A 23,706-nucleotide genomic window follows, 5' to 3' on the forward strand; every position below is an offset into this window, starting at 1 on the left:
AGCATTTAATATTTAATGTCAACGCATTATACAGTTTCAGGCGTGCCAACTGCGCAAACTGTTAACATAATCATAATGAACTGACCTATTTGATAAAAGTAATAAATCAGTTATCAACGCAAATTATAACTGCACGGTTCTACTTCCTACATCCGGGAACGCGGCTCGTAATACTGCACTATCTCAATCAGCAGCTAACCTTCGTTAGCTTTCCGTGCCGCCTGTGGTCCGGTATCACAGTAACCATCGTTACCATTTTCATGCCATCAAAAGTATCATAAATATTTAAAAGCATAAGTGTTTTGATAAAAAAAAAAGGTAAATAAAATCATAATTTTAACTTACGTCTTATAAACTTTTGGCATCAATGGAAAGGTAATTTAAATGCCGTTTGAATGATACAATACATTTCTTAACCCATTCAGTATTTATTGAAAAGGACGAATTTGTGTAAATCTACTTTTAAATCTACTTTTTAAACTTTTTTTCTCGAAAAAAAAGTATAAAAAAAAGCAAAAAGTTTCTTCAAACAAAAATAATAGTAACTGCAAAAAGAATTTTTCAAAAATCATTTTGCTTATATTTTTTATGATTTTTTGAAAATGTTTAGAAACATGAATTTGGGCCATATTTTTGTTTTTTTTTCATACAAATTTTTTCCGACATTCTCACCTTTAAAAAATCATAAAAAATAAAAGTTTAAGTTTTCAAGTCGAGGAAAAAGTTTAAGAAGTAGATGTTTACAAAAATTCGTTCTTTTTAATAAGTACTGAATGGGTTAAAAAATGTATTGTATCGTTCAAACGGCATTTAAATTAACTTTCCATTGATGTCAAAGTTTACAAGAAGTAAGTTCAAATTATGAGTATATTTATTTTTTTTTTTTTTTGTCAAAATACTTATGCCTACCAGTGTATTTTACTTCCTTTATGTGATCTAGGGGTCCAATTCTACTAGGAACTACCATTTTGTATACACTATTGTTATTAGAAGAAAATCTCGTTTACACTTTTACAAAATATTATATTAACAAATGTGGCCCCTAAACCGGTTTTAGCGTTATGCGAGTTTTTTGAGCGTTATAAACTGTGAAAGAGTCCCTAGAATCTGCATTCCTAATGCCAACTTCTAAAAAAATTCAAAAAAGTTTATCCAGTGTGGGGAAAATAATGGTCAGTTCTTTTTTTAATGAGTCAAATGTTCACTTGCTCACTTGCCCACTTGTTTTGCAGCTTAGTGTAGCCTTGGAATATTTGCACTTATCCTGTTGGGTTCCTAGGTCCTCAAAATGGCTCCAAATTTTGCTTTACATTTTAGATCACATCATATTGTGTTTCTTTATTTGCTTATATCCTAACGCTTCAAGCAAATACAGATGCTCATTGCGTTAGTCCCATCGATTTTAGAATTTTTATACGACTGAAATTAGATTAAATTATATTATTTATTATAATTACTAATTTAGAAAAGAAAATATACAAAAAAAAAATATTTGCGATTTTTTTTTTGTTTACTTTAATAAGTTTGAATTATCTTTAAATTTGCATATACTCATTAAACTTACGGAGAAACTTAGACGCGCTTCTAATTGTTTTGAAAGCATGAGATAGATTGTTCCATAGCCGAATCGCGTTTATACAGAATTGCCTCTTTGAGCCCAACGTTTTATATCTGTGCTGGTAGCAGTATCTGATACAGATACACAGACTTACTTACTTTTTGTTTTTAAAAAATAAAACTAGTGTTTTAAAATCAATAATTGCAAAGTGTGTTCGGTACGACGGAGATTATACACTGTTCACTCATTCAGTTTAGAGAACTAATCTTTTTTGATCACTCACTCATAAGCAACCCAACACTAAAAGACAACCCTTATGTAATAAATATTATGTCGTCTTTTATATAATTCCCACATAATCCTTTTTTTTAACCGACAAATGTATTTTTTTCTGTTTACGTAATATATTGAAATCTCTTTAGTAGGCTTTGTGAAAGCAACCTCTGTCGGCTTGACCATTTTTTTATGCAAAGCAGCTGTCCCAACTCAAAGTTTTCAGAACAAAACAAGGAAGAACGCTATAGTCGAATACCTCGACTATCAGATACCTGTTACTCAGCTAATGGGACCAAAGGGAAATGGAGATATGCAAACAGCAAAGCGAGATTGAAATGCGCCACCTACCGGCACTAGACAGATTTAAGCGTTATGGGCGTTAGGGTGGGATTTGCAAATTTTTTTTTTTGGATCAATCGATAGGTATTGACGACACCAATACATTTCAGTTAAAATTTTTTATCTAGCATAAAAATTGTGGGCGCCACAGGCTTGGGCGGTTTGTGGGCGTTAGAGTGGGCGTGGCAAACTTTGACAACTTATATGGGAATCCTTTATCTAATTTAGTTCAATCAAGTTTTTGTTTTACATTAAAGCTTCCAAAATGTGCTCAATGATTTTTCACTAGCCTTTCATCTCAGCTCAAAACAGGATCAAATTATGAAGCTCAGTCTCTGGTTGTTTCACTCGTGTTAGGTGTCTGAACGTTTCTAGATCAGAAGCACAAGTAAGTGTCCCAAAATAACAGTTGGGACCTGTGTCAAAAAAGCTTACATTCACTAAATGAGCAATGTTTTTTAACTGGAATTACGAAGTGTCTTTCCTGATTTTGTATATATTGCCTTACAATTTAAAATATCTTAACGAAAATTACATACAATTTCAATTACAAATGTGTGGCCAAAAAGAACTTTGCGAGCTTACCTATATAGAATACATTTTGTTTTGTGATATAATTTTTGAATATCAGTTTATACATAGGTAAACGGCCATAACTAAATATATGTACCTTATAGACCCCGAAGCGTTACTGTTTTCTAAATACATTTAACATGAAAATACACTTTTTCCAGATTCTATAAAGCCAAGTGACACAGAAAAACAGGATCTCAAATATAGCCAACAGAAATGCCCAGTGTCTGAGCGAGACACTTTGAAACAAATAACACATTGAGAGTGTCTTTCGATTCCATTTTTCTTAGGGTTGTGAGGTAACTGATCTTTTTCTGACACCTAGTAAAATGAAGACACGTTTTGGGAGCTCTGAGTTTTGTAGAATTTAAAACAAGTAAATAAACTTATATAGTTGTCATAATTTAAGTCTGACTTGAGCTTGGCTTATAATTGTTTTAATACACGTTTTGTCACTAAAACATTACAAAACAAGCAGGAACGCTATAGTCGAAGTTCTCGACTATCAGGTACCCGTTACCTTAGCTAAGGGAAGGTCGAGGAAGATGGACACGTGGTAGAAGACGGATGAACATGGCTTAGTTCGACTCGGCTAGTGATCCTATAGGGACGGAAGCGCTGACTATACGCTTTTACTCTACACAGAACGGGAATAAAAAACAAGGGAGAACGCTATAGGTCGAGTGCCTCGACAATTTCGTTACTCTGCTAAGGGGAGCACAAGAGAGATGGCGATATACAAGCAGCAATGCGACTTTTCCTAGACTGCAGGGCGCCTCCTAGCGGCGATTACAAAACTTGAAGATAGATGTTGATAAAAAGAAATTCCATTTCCACTTTTACAAAATCTTTGAATATGTGGGCGCCAGACGTTATGGGCGTTAGATTGGTTCGATAGGTTTTGAAACCTTTTATGTTGAAGTTATTATTCTAGCACCAAAACCGTAGGCGTATTGAGGGGTCTATGTGCTATATAGTGTATATGTTTTTGGTCAATTGACAGGTATGTACGAAACCAATACCGTTGGTAAGTATTTAACATGTAGAAGGAAGCGTTTCCGACTCTATAAAGTATGTACATATTTTCTTTATGAGGATTACTAGCCGAGTAGATCTAGCCATGTTCGTCTGTCTGCCAGTTCGCTTAAAAAGCAATATTTCTATTACATATACATAAGTCAAAACGAGCCGGATCGAACAACTATATTCTATAGCTCAATATATCAACATAACATTTTAAAAAAAATTTGCTTTATTGTTTTTTGACATATCAACTTCTACTGTTAAGAACATCATTCTTTTAATATTTCAGCATTTCAAACAAAATTAAAAACAAAAAACAAAAATTGGACGAATTTATCGTATATCGGAACGATCGGATAATTAATGGGAAAGTTATTATATCTTCATTATTGTTCGGAGCAGATCGCCAGCGCCTAGTCATGCGCGCATAGGTGTACGACGGCACCTGCAGCGCTCTCTGCTTATCTTTCGCCTTCTTTTTTATACCACTAAAGCTGTCGTTATCTATTCAGCAACTACTTTGTAAGCCTGCATATGTCTATATGAAGATCTTGGAGCCAAGCTTTTTTCACATTCACAGTCCGTCTGCCGCTCCGAATAAACGCTATACATTTTAATATAACCTATTCGTGCGTTATTAATTATAAATATAAGGGTGGCATATTTGTTGTCTTCCCCATAAACATTTGGTGACCCCGACGTGATAGCAGTTTTTATCGGAGTCTGCAGCTCGGTCTCGCGATTGTTTAATATAGTTTAAACAAACGCTTTGTTTCGCTGTCGTTATCCTGCATTCGGTCACAAACATACGAACATACATACATACATATGTGCATATAAAAGTGCACAGCCGGCCGTTTGATTTTTTGTACATTTTGCGCTGTGAAAAAACACCAAAGCTGTGTTGTGCAAACAATTCTTAACAAAGTGAATCGCATTTAATCTATATATATATGTACATATAGCCATACATACATTCGTTTGCCAGTTACATAATCCGCTGTTGCTAGGCAGGCAATTTATCGGTGTTCACGCCAAAAGGGCGTTTAATTTCAGGAGGCAGTGTCGAGCGGCAGTTTTATCCAGATGTCTACATCTCGCGCGCTCGCACTGCCGTCCGCTCTCCCTCTTCATCTCTCCCCTAAGTCTCCGCTCTGCTCTGGAGCGCTTAAGTTAAGTTAGGCTTAAGCAGTTCATGTTTCAAAGTGTACTAATAAACACCTACGCACGTCGCGTAAAAACCCAAAAGTACCCGCGTATTTTTATGCGTACCACTCGATCTTGGGGCTTCAATTATTTCATCGATCAAGCCGCACCGCCCCAACAATCGGCAAGAACAACAACAACCAAGTTAAAGGTTCCGTTGCATCTCGGCGACGCTTGTTAACCTTCACGTTTTCGCGGCAAAGGGTATACGGTGTTTTGTGCCTCTAACGCGGTCGGACATTTTATTTTATTTCATTTTCATTTCATTTTTTTTCCTTTCTCGTGATTGAAAAATGTCTGATACGGAAAACTCGGTTCGGGCTCAAAATGAATCCACAAGTGACGTCGACTACTACCGAGTCAAAGCCCAATCTATTTTGCGGCAAATGAGCTCGATGAAATGCTATTTAAACGCTGATGCGGTTAATCAGTTTGACGAAGCTGATTTGCTGGCGCGAATGGAATGGATCAATTCCTTAAACAAGGCATTTGATTCTGCGCAGACATCGTTGGAAAGACTGGATTTTGCAGAGATCTCGAGCGACCATCGGATTGAATTTGCTGAAGTCTTTATGGATGTGAAGGCGAAACTAAGCCGAGGCTTGGCGGCTCATCGCAATTCACAATTGCCGGCTTCAACCGCTGCAAATTCAACATCTATTGACATCACTAATAATGCTGATCTTTCTTTTCGATCTAGGAAGCCTCGGTTGCCAAATTTGGAAATTGCTCGTTTTCATGGCTCCTACTCTGAGTGGCCGGATTTTTTTGCGACTTTCACTACGGTCATCGGACATGATGATGAGCTAAGCGACATTGAAAAATTACAATATTTGCGTTCGAGTTTGGGCGGCGTGGCTCTGGAAACCATACGTTCGCTCGAACCCTCGAATGCTAATTTTAAAAAGGCTATGAATTTGCTGGTTAATCGATTTGATAATAAAGTTTTACACTTTCAGGCACATGTTCAGGCAATATTCGGTTTAAAGGGTGTCGAGAAGGGATCTTCGAAGGGTCTTCGGGAGCTGAGCGATTGCATGAATTCGCATCTGCGAGCAATTCGAACCCTGGCCAATACGGACCAATTTTGGATGGACTTTTAATTCACATCATCACTCGGAAACTGGATCAGAGGACGCGGGAAAAATGGGAAGAGGATTTGTCAATCACTGAGCTGTCTACCTGGGATGCTATGGAGTCGTTTTTGGAAAAGAGGTGCAGGATGATGGAAAACTTGGATCAAGCCTTGGTAACTCAAACACCAGGCCAGCAGGTGGGAAAAAACTTGCACAAATATAACCAAAATACACTTATTGCATCTGCTACTAACTCAAATCATTTGACATGCTTATTTTGCGATGTACGGGATCATTATTTGCCAAAGTGTTCTCGATTTTTAAATTTGAGTCCGAAACTTCGATATAGAGAAGCAAAGAAGTTGCACCTTTGCCTCAACTGTTTGCGCAAGGGGCATAGTTTGCAGCAATGCAAGTCGACTCACTGCAAGTATTGTTGCATGAAGCATCATTCATTATTACACATGAACCATGACCCATCCGCAACATTAACCTCATTTTCATCTCCATCATGCGACCCATCCTCGAGCTCTCAGCCATTACCATCTACTTCATCAGCATTAGTACCATGTTCGCATACATCATCGCATCATGATCATCATTTACCAAGCCCTCCACCCAAAACCTTAAATATTTTGCCGATCGACTACGTGTTGCTTCCAACTGCTATTATCTACGTCAGAAATAGATTTGGAGCATTTATGCCATGCCGAGCAATTTTAGATTCGGCCTCCCAGCTAAACTTCATAACCTCTCGCTTAGCTAGCCAACTAAACTTGAATCACAGAAGATCGCAAACGTCGATTTCTGGGATAGGAGAATCTTCCATGATCTCTGATAGGAGTGTCGATATTCTTGTGCAATCACGGGATGCAAGCTATCGTGCGGCATTCACAGCGGTTGTGACTCACAGTATTACTGATTATCAACCCCATTTCAATATAAATGCAACATCGTGGAGGATACCGCAAAACATTTCACTCGCTGACCCTAATTTCAATCAATCACAACGAATTGACCTTTTACTCGGCGCTGGGTTGTTTTTCGAAATAATTTCTATGGGACAAATTCATTTGGATAGGGCTTTGCCAACTCTTCAGAACACCAAGCTTGGTTGGATAGTCTCTGGAGGGTTATCATCGAACATGCCAACTCATAAATCGGTTTTACAAGTCAGCATCAAGGACCCAGCTGATCATTCCGATGACACACTTTCCGCCATTGTAAAGCGATTTTGGGAAATTGAGGACTTCACTTCGTCTAAGCCATCTTTATTGCCGGAAGACTTGCGATGTGAGCAACTTTTTACTGAAAATTGCATTCGACTTGGAAACGGCCAATACTCTGTTCGTCTCTTGACCATTTCCGGATTCGAATCTTTAGGTGATCCTTATTGCTTGGCTCGTCGTCGTTTCAAGAGTTTGGAAGCTAAACTAGATAGAAACCCAGCCCTGAAAGCTCAGTATTCAGCATTTTTGAGGGAGTATATCGACCTAGGTCACATGTCTCTTGTAACTAAGGAACCGCCAGAAACACAATTCTTTTTGCCCCACCATTGCGTACATAAGCAGGAGAGCACGAGTACGAAGCTTCGTGTCGTTTTTGATGGATCTGCTAAATCAACTTCTGGTAGCTCTCTGAACGACTTACTTCTGGCAGGACCAACAATTCAACAAAAAATCTTCAATATACTGCTTCGCTTTCGATTTTTTAAAGTTGCCCTTTGTGGAGATATCTGCAAGATGTACCGTTGCGTGCGTGTCTCGTACCCGGATGATTTCTTGCAGTGCATCGTTTGGAGAGAGAGCTCCAGGGAAGAGTTGAGTGTTTTTAAATTGAACACGGTGACTTATGGAACCAAGCCAGCTGCCTTCTTGGCTATAAGGGCCATGCATCAACTCTCTTACGATGAGGAGGAATCATTTCCTATTGGAGCTAAAATTGTTCGTAGAGATTTCTATGTGGATGATTTAATATCTGGTGGGGACTCAGTTGAGGAGGTGAGAGAATTTCGTCGTCAGGTGAAGGAACTACTGTCGCGAGGCCACTTTCCAATTCGCAAATGGTGTTCGAATGAGTCAGCAGCCCTTGAAGGAGAGTCTGAATGCGACAAGGAGCAGTTAATCAAATTTCACGATGGATCGGATGTCGCCAAGGCATTGGGGTTAGTCTGGGATCCATCTTCTGATCAGCTCCTATTTCATTTTTCTCAACTGCCAACCAATCAACTACCCACTAAGCGGGTTGCATTGTCGACGATTGCCAAATTCTATGATCCACTCGGTTTAATAACTCCTATTTTCACAAAATCTAAGATTTTTCTGCAATCTCTATGGAGTGCGAACGTGGATTGGGATGATGCACTGCCAGAGCCCATTCTTTCGTCATGGGGGGAGTTGACCTCACAGTTATCGGTCGTACAGAACTTAAAATTCCCACGATTCGTACTGCAACCAAGGGCTTCCGTTGAGTTGCATGGATTCTGCGATGCTAGCATGTCAGCTTATGGAGCGTGTCTATACTTGCGATCGGAGACCAATGGAGAATCGAAAGTCCATCTGCTCTGTGCCAAGTCAAGGGTAGCTTCATTGAAGGCCTTAACAATTCCAAGATTAGAACTTTCCGCAGCGCTTTTATTGGCTGAGCTAACGTAAACGCCAAGGAAGCCATAGATTTCGATTGCACCTTTCATTGCTGGTCGGACTCGTCCATTGTGTTGGCGTGGATTCGGCAACCTCCGAGGGAGTTTAACGTTTTCGTATCAAACAGAATCGCGAAAATTCAGGAGATGACGAAAGACATGTCTTGGCATCACGTTCCTACAAACTTGAACCCGGCAGACGTCGTGTCGCGAGGATGTACCCCAAGAGAATTGTTGGAACATTCCCTTTGGGCTAACGGGCCTCCATTCCTTCTGCAAAGCTCGTCAAATTGGCCGCCCCTGCTAGACTCAGTAAAGGATCTTCCAGAGCGCCGTTCTGTGGCTCTAATTGGGGCCGTTTGCATAGACAGTTCATCAAACTGCAAATTCCTCAACTCTTTTGATAAGTTGCAGCGCGTATTTGCATACATTTATCGATTCATTTCAAATTGCAGAGCCAAATCTGCGTCGTTTAAAGGTCGACTTTCGGTGGAGGAGATCAACTCTGGAACTGTACTTCTTCTGAGGAGCATCCAACAGGTTAACATGGCGAAGGAGAATGGATCTCTTAGCCAGGGCAAGCCGTTTCCACAGAAAAGCAAGCTGGTTTCGCTTAGGCCTATACTCGGCTCCGATGGGTTACTTCGCGTGGGTGGAAGGCTTCAGAACGCAAACTTGGACTACGATACGAGGCATCCGATACTGTTGCCCAAGGATCATCCAGTCACCAAGGCGATCATCGTTTATTATCATGAGAAATATTTGCATGGAGGATCGCAGGCGCTGCTTGCCGCATTACGGCAAAGGTACTGGCCGATTGGAGGCCGCAAGTTCGTCGCCAGCGTTATCAACAAATGCGTCCGATGTTTTCGAATGAAGCCTGTTACTTGGTCATGGGTAGCCTTCCAGCAAATAGAGTGCAGCCTAATCCAGCTTTTCATACCACAGGAGTGGACTATTGTGGGCCATTCTATCATAAGGCAGAGGCCAGAAATAAGGCACCCCACAAGTGCTATATCGCCGTCTTTGTCTGTTTTTCCACGAAGGCTGCTCATTTGGAAGTGGTCCAGGATCTCACGACGGATTCTTTCATCGCAGCGCTGAGGAGATTCATCAGCCTTAGAGGCAGTCCGCGTACCATTTGGAGCGACAATGCTACAAACTTTGTCGGTGCAAAGAGAGAGCTTGCCGAGCTAAAAGAGCTCTTTTTGAGCGAGCAGCACACAGCATCGATATCTTCCGTCTGTTTAGCTGATGGGATCGATTGGAAGTTCATCCCTCCGCGTGCCCCGCACTTCGGTGGTTTATGGGAGGCCACTGTGAAGTCAGCTAAATTTCACTTCTACAGAGTCGTCGGTGCATCCATCTTAGCCATCGATGAATTAAGAACTCTTGCACATGAGATTTCTGCCATCCTTAACTCCCGTCCACTCTGTCCAATTTCAGAAAATGCTGAAAGCCTTGAGGTGCTAACACCGGCGCATTTCCTGAAGGGTTCCAGCTACACTAAGTTTCCTGAGCCTGGCATTACTCATCTCCGCGAAGACCGCCTCAGCAGATGGCAGCGGGTTACCCAGATGCAGCAGTCCCTACTTCAAGAGAGGAGCATCTAACATCAAGGTTGGACGCATAGTTTTGCTTAAGGAGGACAACGTTCCACCCTTGAGATGGCAGCTTGGGTGCATCCAGGAAGTCATACCCGGCGGGGACGGAGTCATCAGAGTAGCTATGGTCCGTACATCTACGGGTCTGATCAAGAGAGCCGTCGCCAAGCTAGCCGTTCTGCCCATCGATTCCGAGATAGTTGGAGCCTTACCTCTTCCAACGGGGGGAGTATGTTCGGAGCAGATCGCCAGCGCCTAGTCATGCGCGCATAGGTGTACGACGGCACCTGCAGCGCTCTCTGCTTATCTTTCGCCTTCTTTCTTATACCACTAAAGCTGTCGCTTATCTATTCAGCAACTACTTTGTAAGCCTGCATATGTCTATATCAAGATCTTGGAGCCAAGCTTTTTTCACATTCACAGTCCGTCTGCCGCTCCGAATAAACGCTATACATTTTAATATAACCTATTCGTGCGTTATTAATTATAAATATACGGGTGGCATATTTGTTGTCTTCCCCATAAACAATTATGTTTTATTATATTCTCTTCTAATCCGGCATTTTACATTTTTTGTTATTCAAATTGGTAGCAGATCTCGCACTGCAGAACCAGCAAAATCACGAAATGTAAGTTTGTGTATTTATGCAGCAAGCTTTGCTGCAAAAAAAATAAAACCAAGCTGATCTTGCCAGAATTCTCAAGTTTCTTTCAATATGCCCCAAAATACCTAACTACATGCGCCAAGCAATTATGGCACCGATCAAAAAGTCCGAAGCTTTGTACTCTAATTAGGCATTAGATGAATGCGCTGTATATTACTTTCGTCCATAAAACCTTCCTAAAGGGGTGACACGCTCTATTTTTCAATGAATATAACATATTACTGTTGCAAAAACTAATATTACTTGTTGAAGTAAAACTCAATAAATCTAAAGAGCTTTACATTGTTCCAAAAAAGGGGCGGTGCCACGCCCTATTTTTTTCTATTTTTAATAAATATTAACCAATTTAACCCGATGCAAAAACAGAAGTCAAATATCTTGCTCCGCTCATGAATTATTAATTTTGGCCAGAAAAATTGCTCAAATTTCCCATAGTGCACTGCTCCGGATAATATGAAAGAGCAATCATAGCATTGAAGACACGCGTAAGGAACGAAATAACTGCCTCCTGCACGGTTTTAGGCACTTTCCCGTCAAACTGTCATGTCCAGGTCCAAGTCCTTGTTCGACTTTAGTTGCTTAAATTGGTCTTTAACTTCTTCTGAATCAACAGGCAGAATTTGGGAAGCATCATAAAAAGCTTCTGTAACTGCAGTCTCTTCATCTGTGCAAAAGGCTTAAATCTTTCTTCTAAAGAATCTGCGAATTTCTTAGCTATATCATCATCTTTATTTGCCCAAGTACCATCCAACCGAAGCAAAGGGAACTTCTGCTTATGCCCGCGAGTGCATTTCCTACAGCTCAAAGCCTCGATCAGCATACGGATCGATAGTAACCATCATAAAGAGCTTTTCTTAATAATGAATCAGCCCTTTTAAAAATTGCTAAGTCTTGTGGATGGCGCCAATCCAGCGTCGCCCTAGTGATCTCTTCTGCCTAAACAGAGTCGTTATTCCAGGATTTAAAAGGGCATTATTTGGCTGTGCACTATGGGGACTTTCCCCTGTTCTTTTTTTTTGCATCATTTTTCATTCACAAGTATTTAAAATTGCGAAAAGTGGATGTTATCAAAGTAAGAACAGATCAAAATGTTATGTTACAAGCCGGAAATGTTAACTTAACAAGCCACTGTAAAAATAACATATGTTAAACTCAGCTGCTGCAAGCTAACAGCACGTGTTTATGTTGAGCTTAATTTTTTAGTGGAAACTAAAATCTTGAACGACAAAACGTAAGTCCTTAAAATTTGAAATGGATATTTATTCTGCATAAAATTAATATATTACTTATTTTTGTGTATTTTTAAAAAAAATTATAAATATATGAAAACTAGGAAATTTTGAAAGAAATTCCCACTTTGAATAGGGTTTACAAAAAATGTTAAAATGTTTCGTGAGTGTCTTGGACCATCTTGTAGAGTGATTTATTTCCAATTTATGGAATCCATTCTCAATCTACCTTTTTTGCAAAAATTAAAGGAGAAAGCGTGAATGTTCTCCGTAAATGGTTCGATACTTTGCCAAAAATGCCATTTAAAAATGGACAAGTTCACTATTGATGGACAAGATCGCTTGGATTTAATTGAAAACGAAAGAAAAGTAGAGCCGAAATGGAAATAATTTGAACCTCCAAATATAACATTTTCTTTAAAGGTACAAAGAGGCCAAAAAAAAGAATGCCACAGCCCCCACAACGGCTCAGAAGCATAATTCTAGGTTACTGGTACAAGCGGCAAGCATAGCTGCTCATCGATCTCGCTACCATACTTTAAGTACTTGCCTTCAGTGCAGCGAAGTCCAAAACCATTAAGAAGTTGTAAAGCAAACCCCTAAGACAAGCTGCGCGATATATCGCTGCGGAGGTTTTGGCTTTAATTCCAGATCAAGGTTCCGCAAAAGATTATTAATGCACAATTTCAGAGTAATTAAACCTAGACAAATTCGAAGAACTTTTCCATAAAACTGGAGCATTTATTGTTAACAAGTGTCCATACACGCAACCGTTACCGCGACCCTGACCACTAGGCTGTACTAACATGCAGAACTCATGAAAATTACATTCGTTACGGCTCCAAAAAGACCATGTACTATCAAATATTTCCTTTAACTATCCCTGTCCGAAAGGGAACTTTTGAAGATTTAGCAAAACAACACATAAATGAAAAAAAAAAAATAAAAAAGCTATATTTGAGTGCCTCCACAACTACTACTAACCAACTTCAAAATAAATATGCTCTTTTTTATTGTATTTACTGGCTTTGACGACATTGACGATTTTCTTGCTAGATACGGGCTTAAGGTCATTACTTATAAAAATTAAAAAAATTTTTAACCTTTGACAATGGGTGTGCCACCAGGTGTTGACCCGGATGTTTTAATGTACCTAGATTAAAAACAGTGTGCATCTTAAACAAGCTATCCCTGCCTCTTATCCGACTCTCCCCTACTGTAGATCATTCTCTTAGCATAGGTGGGGGCAGTAGCTCAGGGTGCTTTTTCATTTATCGTGACTGTGGTAGAATGTTTTCGCTTACAGAATGCTCTGCCCCAACATAAACTATAGTATTCTCCCTTTAAAGCCTTGTCCTTTCTCCTAAAAAAAGTACATACATACATCTTAGGGTTGTCCATATCGTCCGACATTCTTTTATTTTCGACCCTCTCTCCTCCACTGAACTCCATTAATTAATTTTTCAAACATCAATAAATCGTTGGTCCACAAAAGTTGCCTTTTAACTGATAACTTACATCCATGCTTTCCGCCAGATCCTCCTCGTCAGAGTCGACCACGGACTCCACCAAACCAGAAAGGTCAATCTCCTCGGCCTCCAGCGACGAGGCATAGTTCGAAGCCATTGTATCGCTGCCGCTGTACGCCGAACTAGTGTCACTGGAGTGCGAACCTCGGTTGCATTTTTGGTGCAGTTCTGGAAGGTTAATTGTCGACGAACTGCCTATCGCCGCTTCCGAACCTGATGTGCTTGTAGTAGGATACTGTTAAAAAAGGACACTTAATTTCAAATACAATATACAAATCTTAAAGCTCTCACATGATGTCTGATATGGTAATACGGATCCATGAGGCGTAGCTTTTGCTATGGATGCTGCCTAAGACATGCCAACTCCACCTCTTTAGATGTGATATGTGCTTAGACTAGACTGCGCATTCAACTGAAAAGTTAGAAAAGGTCATAAGAACACCATAATACAAAACGTTTGGTCTTCCTTAAAACTTAAAGTTAACAAAAACACCTCTTGACAATGTAAAAACAAGGGGTTAAAAAGAAGGAAAGCTAAAGTCGAGTACCTCTAATTCAGGAAAATAAAGTTTACACTGAAAAAAATCTTGGGAATCACAAACTTTTGCGACCTGTGGGCTTAAGAGTGGTCGTGACACTCTGTGGAAAAAACATAGGCACTAGTAGAGTATCAGTACAAGTCAAGTTTTGATTCTAGTATTTCTAGCTCGACGCGGCTAGTAACCCTGATCAAGAATATATATACTTTATAGAGTCAGAATCGTTTCGTTCTACTTGATACATACTTTATTTCAAAATTAAAATATGTGTCGCTTTGTTTGTTGGATTGTCTGTTTGTCCTAAGTGCTGTTTTGGGGTCCTGGAATAATTTTTAAGCTTCTGAATCACTAACGCTATAGACTTTTGCAGTATGTCGTTACAAAGGTATTTTTAAATGCAATGCACTTCTTCTTAACGTAATTTGTCAAAATACAATAGTTTTTAAACAAGAGAAAAGGCTACAGTCTGCGAGTAACTAGTATAATTCCGAAAAGTTTGTTACATAATTTTTTGGCTTATTTCTGTTTAAAAAACAATTTCTTGTAAAACCAATAATATCTAAAATACAGTGGCGGACTAAAGTCTACATACGACAGCCTTTTTATGATTTTACCCACTTCTATAACTTCTACAGGAAAAAAAAACATGATGCAGTCTTATAACAAGACCCTTGCAGAGGGTAATTTGATTTCAGTCAGAAGTTTGCAACGCAGTGAAGGAGACGTTTCCGACCCCATATATTCTTGATCAGCATCACTAGACGAGTCGATCTAGCCATGTCCGTCTGTCCGTCCGTTTCTGCGCAAACTAGTGTCTCAGTTTTAAAGCTATCGGGCTGAAACTTTCCCAAAAGTCTTCTTTCTTTTGCTGGTAGTATAGGTCGGAACCAGCCGGATCGGACAACTATATCTTATAGCTCCCATATGAACAATCGGAAAAAACAATTTTAAAAAATTATATTTTTGGTGATTGGAAATAACATTTTTAATTAGTTCTGAATTTCGAATTTAATTTTATCTAAATCTGACGACTATATCATATAGCTGCCATAGGATCGATCGCAAAATTGGTAAGAAAACAATATGAAACAAATTATAGCTTCGGTGTTTTTTGAAATATTATCCTATACTATTGCAAATATAATTTTTTGTATTCTTAGGAATTTTAAATTAAATTTAATAAAAATCGGACGACTCTAACATATAGCTGTCAAAGAAACGGTCAGAGAAATAATAAAATAATTATTTTTAAAAAATTTTGCTTAGTTGATTTTGATTGTATTTTTTATACCCGTTACTCGTAGAGTAAAAGGGTATACTAGATTCGTCGGAAAGTATGTAACAGGCAGAAGGAAGCGTTTCCAACCCCATAAAGTATATATATTCTTGATCAGGATCACTAGCCGAGTGGATCTAGCCATGTCCGTCTGTCCGTCTGTCTGTCCGTCCGGATGAACGCTGAGATCTTGGAAACTATGGGAGCTAGGCTATTGAGATTTGGCGTGCAGATTCCTGAGCTTCTTACGCAGCGCAAGTTTGTTTCAGTAGAGTGCCACGCTACTCTAACGCCCACAAACCGCCCAAAACTGTGGCTCCTACAGTTGATGCTAGAATAAAAATTTTAACTGAAATGTAATGTTCTCATCAATACCTATCGATTGACCCAAAAAAAAGTTTGCCACGCCCACCCTAACGCCCATAAACCGCCCACAAACTTCAAAAAATCGTAAATATGAACGTGGATATCTCGGAAACTATCAAAGATAGAGGATAGGGATTTCAGATTTAGATTCCGTAGCCTTATACGCAGCGCAAGTTTGTTACGCGAATATGCCACGCCCACTCTAACGCCCACAAACCGCGAAAACCTGTGACGCCCACAATTGTTATGCTAGATAAAAAATTTTAACTGAAATTTATTGGTCTCGTCAATACCTATCGATTTGTCCAAAAAAAAATTTGCCACGCCCACTCTAACGCCCATAACGCTTAAATCTGTATACCGCCGGTAGGTGGCGCATTTTAATCTCGCTTTGCTACTTGCATATCTCTATTTAGCTGAGTAACGGGTATCTGATAGTCGAGGTACTCGACTATAGCGTTCTTCCTTGTTTTTATTCTGGGATATAAAATATTTTAACTTGTCAGCATTACGAATTTAATTTTACACAAATATCTCTGGCAACAATCCTTAACAATTTAACATGGTGTTAATAACATTGATTATTTCTTATAACTGCAAGGGTATACAAGCTTCGGCTTGCCGAAGTTAATTTCCCTTGTTTTAAATGTTATTACTATACGATAACCGAAATTTCAATTGTATTTAACTTAAACTCTTTAAGTTTAAAAAAAAAACTTTAAAACGGGCCTGACAAAAGTGAACATACGATTTGTCCCAAACCAATTTCGAACTTTTTTCTCCATAATTTTCCGAACGTGCGCTATAACTTTTAAGTCCGGGCTTTGTGGCGGTGAACATAATTGTCGGGGAGCGTAATACAGCAGCCAATCCTTCACGATATGCGCCGTATGTTTAGAATCTTTATCCATTTGGAAGATCCAGCTATTACCGACGCATAATTTGTCCAAAGATGCTTTCAAATTATGTTTTAATATGATCTTCTATTGAAAACGATTCATAATGGGGGGCCAAAGGATAGAATTACGCCAAGAGAGGATAACAGCAGCACTGATTTAAAGACCTAGCGAGTAGTCGTTCAAGTTTGACGGTAAGTTCCTGGGCAAGTAGAGTGGTCCGCCAACACACACGGTCTGCACCTAGACATGATTCCCCAGCGACGCTGGAATTACGTAAGGAAAGGGCTTTGCAGTGGTTCATTTTCAACAAGCAACGGAGAAGCTGGGCAGAATTCATAGAGTTTTTCCACCTATTTCCTACCAAGAGACTTTTCACGAAGCTTACGGATCGAGACATGCTGACGACTATGAGGCCATTCAATTATTACCCGACAGAAGACCTCAACATCATAATAGGGAATTGCACCCCGATTCTAAGGATCTCCCAAACAGCATACAAGGTGTCGGACCTGGATACGCTAATAATATTAGCCGACGAGTATGAAGAACTGGAACCCTAGCACCAAGTCGGCAACCCCAATGCAAATCTCGTGTAAAAGGTGCGAAGACTCCGGCGATCACGAACCACGAGGGAATGGCCAATGGACACAGCCATACCAATGCCAACGGCTTCAGTCATTAAACGCTCAAAATAATGTCCAGTGGTCACCACACCAGCAGAGGCAATCACAAAACACCGTATGAAGGCCACCAAACACCACTCAGAGACCACGAAAAACAACCCACATCACAGACCCGCAGAAATCCCACACTTGTTGTTCTGCTGGGTGTGCGGAAAGTGGGAGTCAGGTACGTCGAGTGCTGCCAACTATCGGAGAATGGTCAGCGTTCTCAGCCGCAAAGAGGCGTGCAGGGATAGCAGGGTGCTACCTCTCCAAACTAACTGGCAAGCTTATCGAGGAGGAGGAGCAGTTGTCCGTATCGGTGACGGTTAGTGGAAACACCTACGAAACCACAATCGACACCGGGGCAACGGCAAGCGAAGAGTTGGCGGACAATCTTCCTGATCTAGAAAAGATAGCATGGACAAGACGGCAAGTTAGAATGCAGACGAAAGATGCGGCGGGAAAAACGAACAGCTGGAGATGTTAGTTAAACTCACCATGAGCCTGCTGATTTTACAAGGAGTAGTGGATTCGATGGTGTTGGGATGGAACTTCCTTACACAAGTCGGAGCCGAAATAAAGTGTGCTGGACATGAGATTTTAATACCAGCCACCGAACCGATGGATAGCTCGAGGAAAAGCTATTGGTAGCAGTCGTTCAACGGACAAGCGAAGAGAACGATACTACGAAATTCCTAGACACAGAGCTAAAACACTTCAACACCATGACAGATCAAAATAAATGAAGACAAGCCAAGCTAAAATCCAAGGGGAGGGAGATCAATGCAAAAATGGAAAAGCTTCACCAAATGGGTTTCATAGAGCCCATCATCAAAATCGTGATAGTGAAAAGGAAGACAGGAAAGTGGAGACTGTGCTTCGACTTCAGAAAGATCAACGCGAACTCTGTAAGGGATAAACTATATCCTGATGCAACTAAGGAAAACGCTGTACATCAGCAGCTTAAATCTGGCAAATCCCACTGGAAGAAAGCATCAGGCAGTACACGGCTTTTACAGTGTAAGGCAAAGGTCCATTCCAGTGGAGGGTAATAACTTGTGGGCTCCACTTGGCGTCTGCAACCTTTCGGCCGGTTTTGGACTAAGTAATTGGCCCGGAAACCTCACCTCACGCCGTATCTGGAAGGTTTCCACTTTAAAATTGTAACCGACAATATGGCTCTGAACTGGCTTGACAGCATAGAAAGCCCTTCAGCAAGGATCGCCAAATGGGTTCTGGAGTTGCAACGGACGAGTATGAGATAGCGTCAGGAAAGGTCAGCTAAACGTGGCGGACGTTTTGTCAAGGCAGCCATTACCGAAAACGTTACAAGGAATATGGGGACATCGGCGGTGGAAGCCTCGGTAGGATGAAATTGTATTCAATAAGTGCGCGAATAGATAATAACCTGCAAAAGTACCCGGACTACGTGATGGAAGGCGAAACTATATATGAAAACATTCCACATGGAGCGGGAAGCGAAGATATCGCATCATGAAAGATGTGCGTTTGAAAATCGCTGCGGGAAACGGTGCAATAGGAAAACCACGATGCACACTCAGCGGGGCACGTAGGAAGCCGAAGGACAATAGCACGGTTGGCAGCCCAATATGGGCCAGGTATGCATAGAGATGCACGACCATGTGAGGAAATGTGAGACTTGCACGAGATTTAAGCCGAATCAAATCCATGCGGCTGGCTAAATGTTTAACAAAGTGCCAGAGAAACCGTGGGCTGCGCCCCAAGAAAATCCAACAGAGCGAGCAATCAGGACGATGAAGACCACGATAGTGCCGTTCGTAGGTCCAGAGAAACTGGGACGAGAAGTGGACGGAGATTAGGCTAGCAGTGAACACGAGCATATCGGAATCCGCTGGTTATACCCCGTCGTTTCATTCCCATTGGGGAATTGCTGGACTCCACCATCACGAGCAACTTGGAAGCTTAAGTACAGCTGGAGGGCGCGCTGGCATCTATGGAGAGGAGGAAAAAAGGCCACTCGCTAAGGGACATTGGCTTTTTCCTTAGATATGATTTAATGCAATAGGTTTCAGGTCTTGCCAAGAAGGGCATAACTGGAGGTTGCTCATTACCTTTAAAAAAGCATAGCAATATTTATTTTAAAGATGAGTCCGATTGCTGGGTTCCGAGCCGTCGGAAGGCTTTTTGGTCCTGCAACAGTGTAGTTCAATAAAATCACGACACGCCTAGTTTAAAAATTACCTAAGCCCGTAAAAAATACTGAATAAAACACTGAGATAATTAATTGATTTGCGTTTGCGGTCCTATTTTCTGCTGAAGCGAGTTGTAGCGACTTTTCCCGTCTCTTTCTAGCAGGTTTGTATCTTATGGAAGAAAAAATCGCTGAAGCGGAACCCCCTATGCGCAAATAGGCTATAAGCGGCGATTAAGAAACGGTGAAATTTTCCTGGCATTATTGTTTACGTTTTCGTAATGAATGTTTCAATTTGTAATTGTAAATTGTTAGAGTTGCACCGAAAAAACATCGCCTTAGTATTGTAAAAATCATTTAAATTCAGTCAAACTTGGATGGGGAACTAAATGGGAAATTTTCGGAACGACAAAACCTTATGGACCATCCGTTCAACGCAGAGGATATTAATCAAAAAAATAAAAACACAGAAACGTGAACAAAATAAAAATCTTTCGTTAAATGTATGACTCGACCCTATACAAGGTTTGAAAGTATTTAAAAGGACATATCACGAAAATTGCATCAGCAAATTATCTGTTTACAGTGGCCTAAGCACCTCTGAATCCTCCCATAAAAAAGTCCTTCAAAATTATATTATCAATAACGTTGTTCACAGAGCGTGTTCTCAAATGCCGTATTTATAGACCGGTGGGCGTTTGTTAAGTAACAGTTCTGGAAAATTGCGCTAAAAAGTTATCCACAATTTTCGAGAAAATAGCCGCGACGTAATACTTCGATAACGACTTACTCCATAGGCTTTTTATTTATTTAGATTGTGAAAAATTATCTGCTAACATACGCTTAACTGGAGTGGGATACAAAACATGAATGTAATAACAAATTTAATAATTCGAGGTGTCTTAATATATTAGTCAGTAGAATGCTAATACCAATTTCTAAATATAATATAATATTTAAATGTAATAATATTTTATTTTCACTCGTTACCCACTTTTATAAAGAGGTATAATGTGGGACTCGTTCCAAAACATACTATGGTTACCACAGGCAGGCAAGAAAAAGAGACTGGTAAACTAAAACAAGAGAAAACGCAATAGTCGACGGTCTCGACTACTCGACTCACACACACAACCTAGGTGGCGGCAATAAAATTTCGAAAGCAGCCGATTTTCTGTATGAATATATGCGTTGGTAATGATCGGCGACGGAGCTAGGATGTTCAGCGACGTACGAGGTTCGGAGGGCGGTAAATTGTCGGTCCGATCCTTTTGGAATCCAGATCTCGCTTGCCTCCAGAAATTTCAAAATTCAGACGTAATATTTTGCCATGAAAAACAGGCAAAATAAACAGAAACGAGTGACTTTTCCAACATCGTCAAGGTGCAATGCTAAGTGACAATTTAAGAGAGCGTTGTAATCAAGGAACAAGAACACTACTATGATTTTTAGCTTGCTGAGTCACTATGTAATTTTGTTTAAATTAATCAATAAAGTCATGTTTTCACAAATTCGGCGTTTAACAGTGAGAATTCCAATTCTCCGATGGATTTGATCATCTTAATGATGGAATACATGGTAAAAGCACACCTGATCACTCCACTACTACATCTCCAGGCTTCATCAGTCAAAAAGTGGCTTAGCAGTCGAGTCTAAACGCATAAGAGAAGCGAGCTTGACTATGGTAAGGGTGCTTCGACTGATTTCACGTTTGGACGAATTGTAAAGCGGTTTCGTGTTCTTCATTGCAAGGTTAACTCGGAACTATTTGAATCTGAGGAGTCAGACTCTCCTGGTCAAAAACATTCAGGTCATGGAAACGGATTTGCCTTCTTATCTAATGATGACATTGATACCCACCTCCCTAATAATCGTATGGGCACGCAGTCTACCCCCTACCCCGTGTGACAAGTAATCGTACAATAAAACCTACCAATGGAGGTGGAATTTCCCAAGATTCTAGGGAAATTTCTGGTACTGCTATTTCTTTGACTAAAGCACCCAAATCTGACCCCCGACCTCCCGCCTTTGTGATAAAGGGTGTTACTGATGTCAAACAACTTATGAATCTCATCAAGGTTGCTACAACAAATATAATTGAAAAGTGATCGATCTTTCAGGATCGTAGTCAAAGGCATACATTCATCAAGATTAAAAACACTTTCTGCATCCACAGCTACAGTATCGACCGATGCGACCAACAACGCGAAGACTTCTACACTACTAACATCACCGACCAATAAACCAAGAACACCTATTGTAAATTGCAGTGCCATTATCGGCAGCAATAATATTAGCAAAAATCAACCAGCGGGAGCGACTACCCAGACTGGGATGGATCACCACTTTAAAATGAAACATAAACTTAGCCCTCAAAATAAAATGAGTGGTATGGAGCCAAAAACAAACCGCATTAACATAGGCAACGATATACTTGTTGAATCCAACAAAATATTCGGTCTTCTGGCCGAGTCTGAGAATAATCAACCCGGACATGGACAAAAGGTTAAACAAAATAATCCCCCGCCAATATATAGTTGGGGACAATAATTTGTATGTCACTAAGGAAAAACTCATGAAACTAAGCTTCAAACGAAACTTTAAGATCATTTTCGACCAGTGACAAACTACTTGGCTGACTTACCATTTAAAAAGCAGGAAAGGATTGCGGTAGTACTAAAAGACATAGAGTCCGACGTGACGCCCACGAAAAATGTTTTTAATATTACAAACAGGAAAAAAACCGCATCCAATCTTCAAGGTCGAGCTTGAGCCAGAAGCCAGAGTTATGAAGAAAAATCAAATCACTAGATTTACAATCTTTAGATCCTTTAACATCGCAGGATCAGGTAGAGGAGCCGCACACAAAAAACCAACTTTTGCAATGCCAGGAGTATGCTCAGTCTACGTAGTTTGTGGAGACTACCACAACTGCAAACCCTGCCCGCCTATTAAACAAAACCCTAAGCCGAAAAAAATGCGCAAGTTGTGGGAAGAACCATACAGCGAACTACAGGGGTTGCCCAATTTACAAGGATCTAAAGAATAGAATCAGATAAACAATATATCCTTCTACATTTTCAAGCAACTCCTGATATCTTCTTCGCTAAAGCATATACATCCTCCTTTTGACCGTTAAACACATACAAGGGCATCTCAAGTTGCTCGCATCTCAGCAGTTCAAGTAATCGATGGCCTGCCAACTAATCTTAATGTGGCACGCTTACGGCGCCTCACGGCATCAGCTTGAATTAGCCCAATTCCTCTATAAAAATCATATCGATGCCATGTTATTGTCAGAAGCGCATCTCACAAAGTAATACAAATATTGAAGTAAACGGTTAGACATTTTAAGATACTGATCATCCCGATGGGAAAGCCCACGGCGGTTCTGGAATTTTGAATAGGGATCTCATCAAGCACCTCTTTCACCAAACGTTTGCTACAACCTAAAAACAACGAAAACATCTCGCGAAATCTCATAAGTGTCACATCGCTTTAGGATCTATCATCGGACCAGTCGCCTGCATTAACGAATCTTAACCAAAGCCCTGAAATAATTGCCCACCCTTTCAAGCTAACTTCGCACAGAACCAACTGACTTAAATACAAAAAGTATATAAGTACCCATATTGAACTTACTCTACACCTTAACACGGAGGCGGACATCGACTGCTGTGCAATAAAAAAAAGCAAAAAAATCAAAACAGCTCGTTACGGATAAGAGATACATGGATGCAACGGCTGCGTGCGGTTGCATAGTTGAGAGTGCTCCGAAGTTGACTCGTTTAAAGTCAGTGTGGCGACGGTCGTTACCTAAAAAGCGAACTGTGTATAGTGTGAGTCACTCCGGGACTAGAGGTACGTACCAGGGCACTGTTCCGGCGGGGCTTCCGAACGTATCCCCAAGTCTTGGACTGGTGAGGCTGCTGTCGGTTCGTGGGCCAGGGGGGATCCTCTCCCGTGCCCATCGAGTGAGAGTCTTTCACCCCGCCTTCCGAGGGAAGAGGGGACCGACTGAGTTGCAGCGGCATTTAGGAGGGGCAGCAAGCTCGCCGACACCTTCGTC

The 23,706-nt window shown here is 40.5% G+C and overlaps 1 protein-coding gene across 3 annotated transcripts in view; it reads right to left on the bottom strand.

The window, feature by feature from the left end:
• The window catches only part of PDZ-GEF (PDZ domain-containing guanine nucleotide exchange factor), a 109,795-nt gene that overhangs the window by 76,998 nt on the left and 9,091 nt on the right, over nucleotides 1–23,706 (bottom strand). For all 3 annotated transcript variants that reach the window (XM_070998393.1, XM_070998392.1, XM_070998394.1), the window contains exons 2-3: nucleotides 14,011–14,131; nucleotides 13,709–13,954 (exon numbers count right to left, since the gene is read on the bottom strand). In XM_070998393.1, coding sequence (XP_070854494.1) covers nucleotides 13,709–13,954; nucleotides 14,011–14,040 — 276 coding nt within the window. In that variant the 5' untranslated portion in view covers nucleotides 14,041–14,131. The remainder of the gene's footprint in view (nucleotides 1–13,708; nucleotides 13,955–14,010; nucleotides 14,132–23,706) is intronic.

The sequence above is a fragment of the Drosophila suzukii genome (genome assembly GCF_043229965.1).
Source record: "Drosophila suzukii chromosome 2 unlocalized genomic scaffold, CBGP_Dsuzu_IsoJpt1.0 scf_2c, whole genome shotgun sequence".
In the NCBI taxonomy this organism is placed as follows: Eukaryota; Metazoa; Arthropoda; class Insecta; order Diptera; family Drosophilidae; genus Drosophila; species Drosophila suzukii.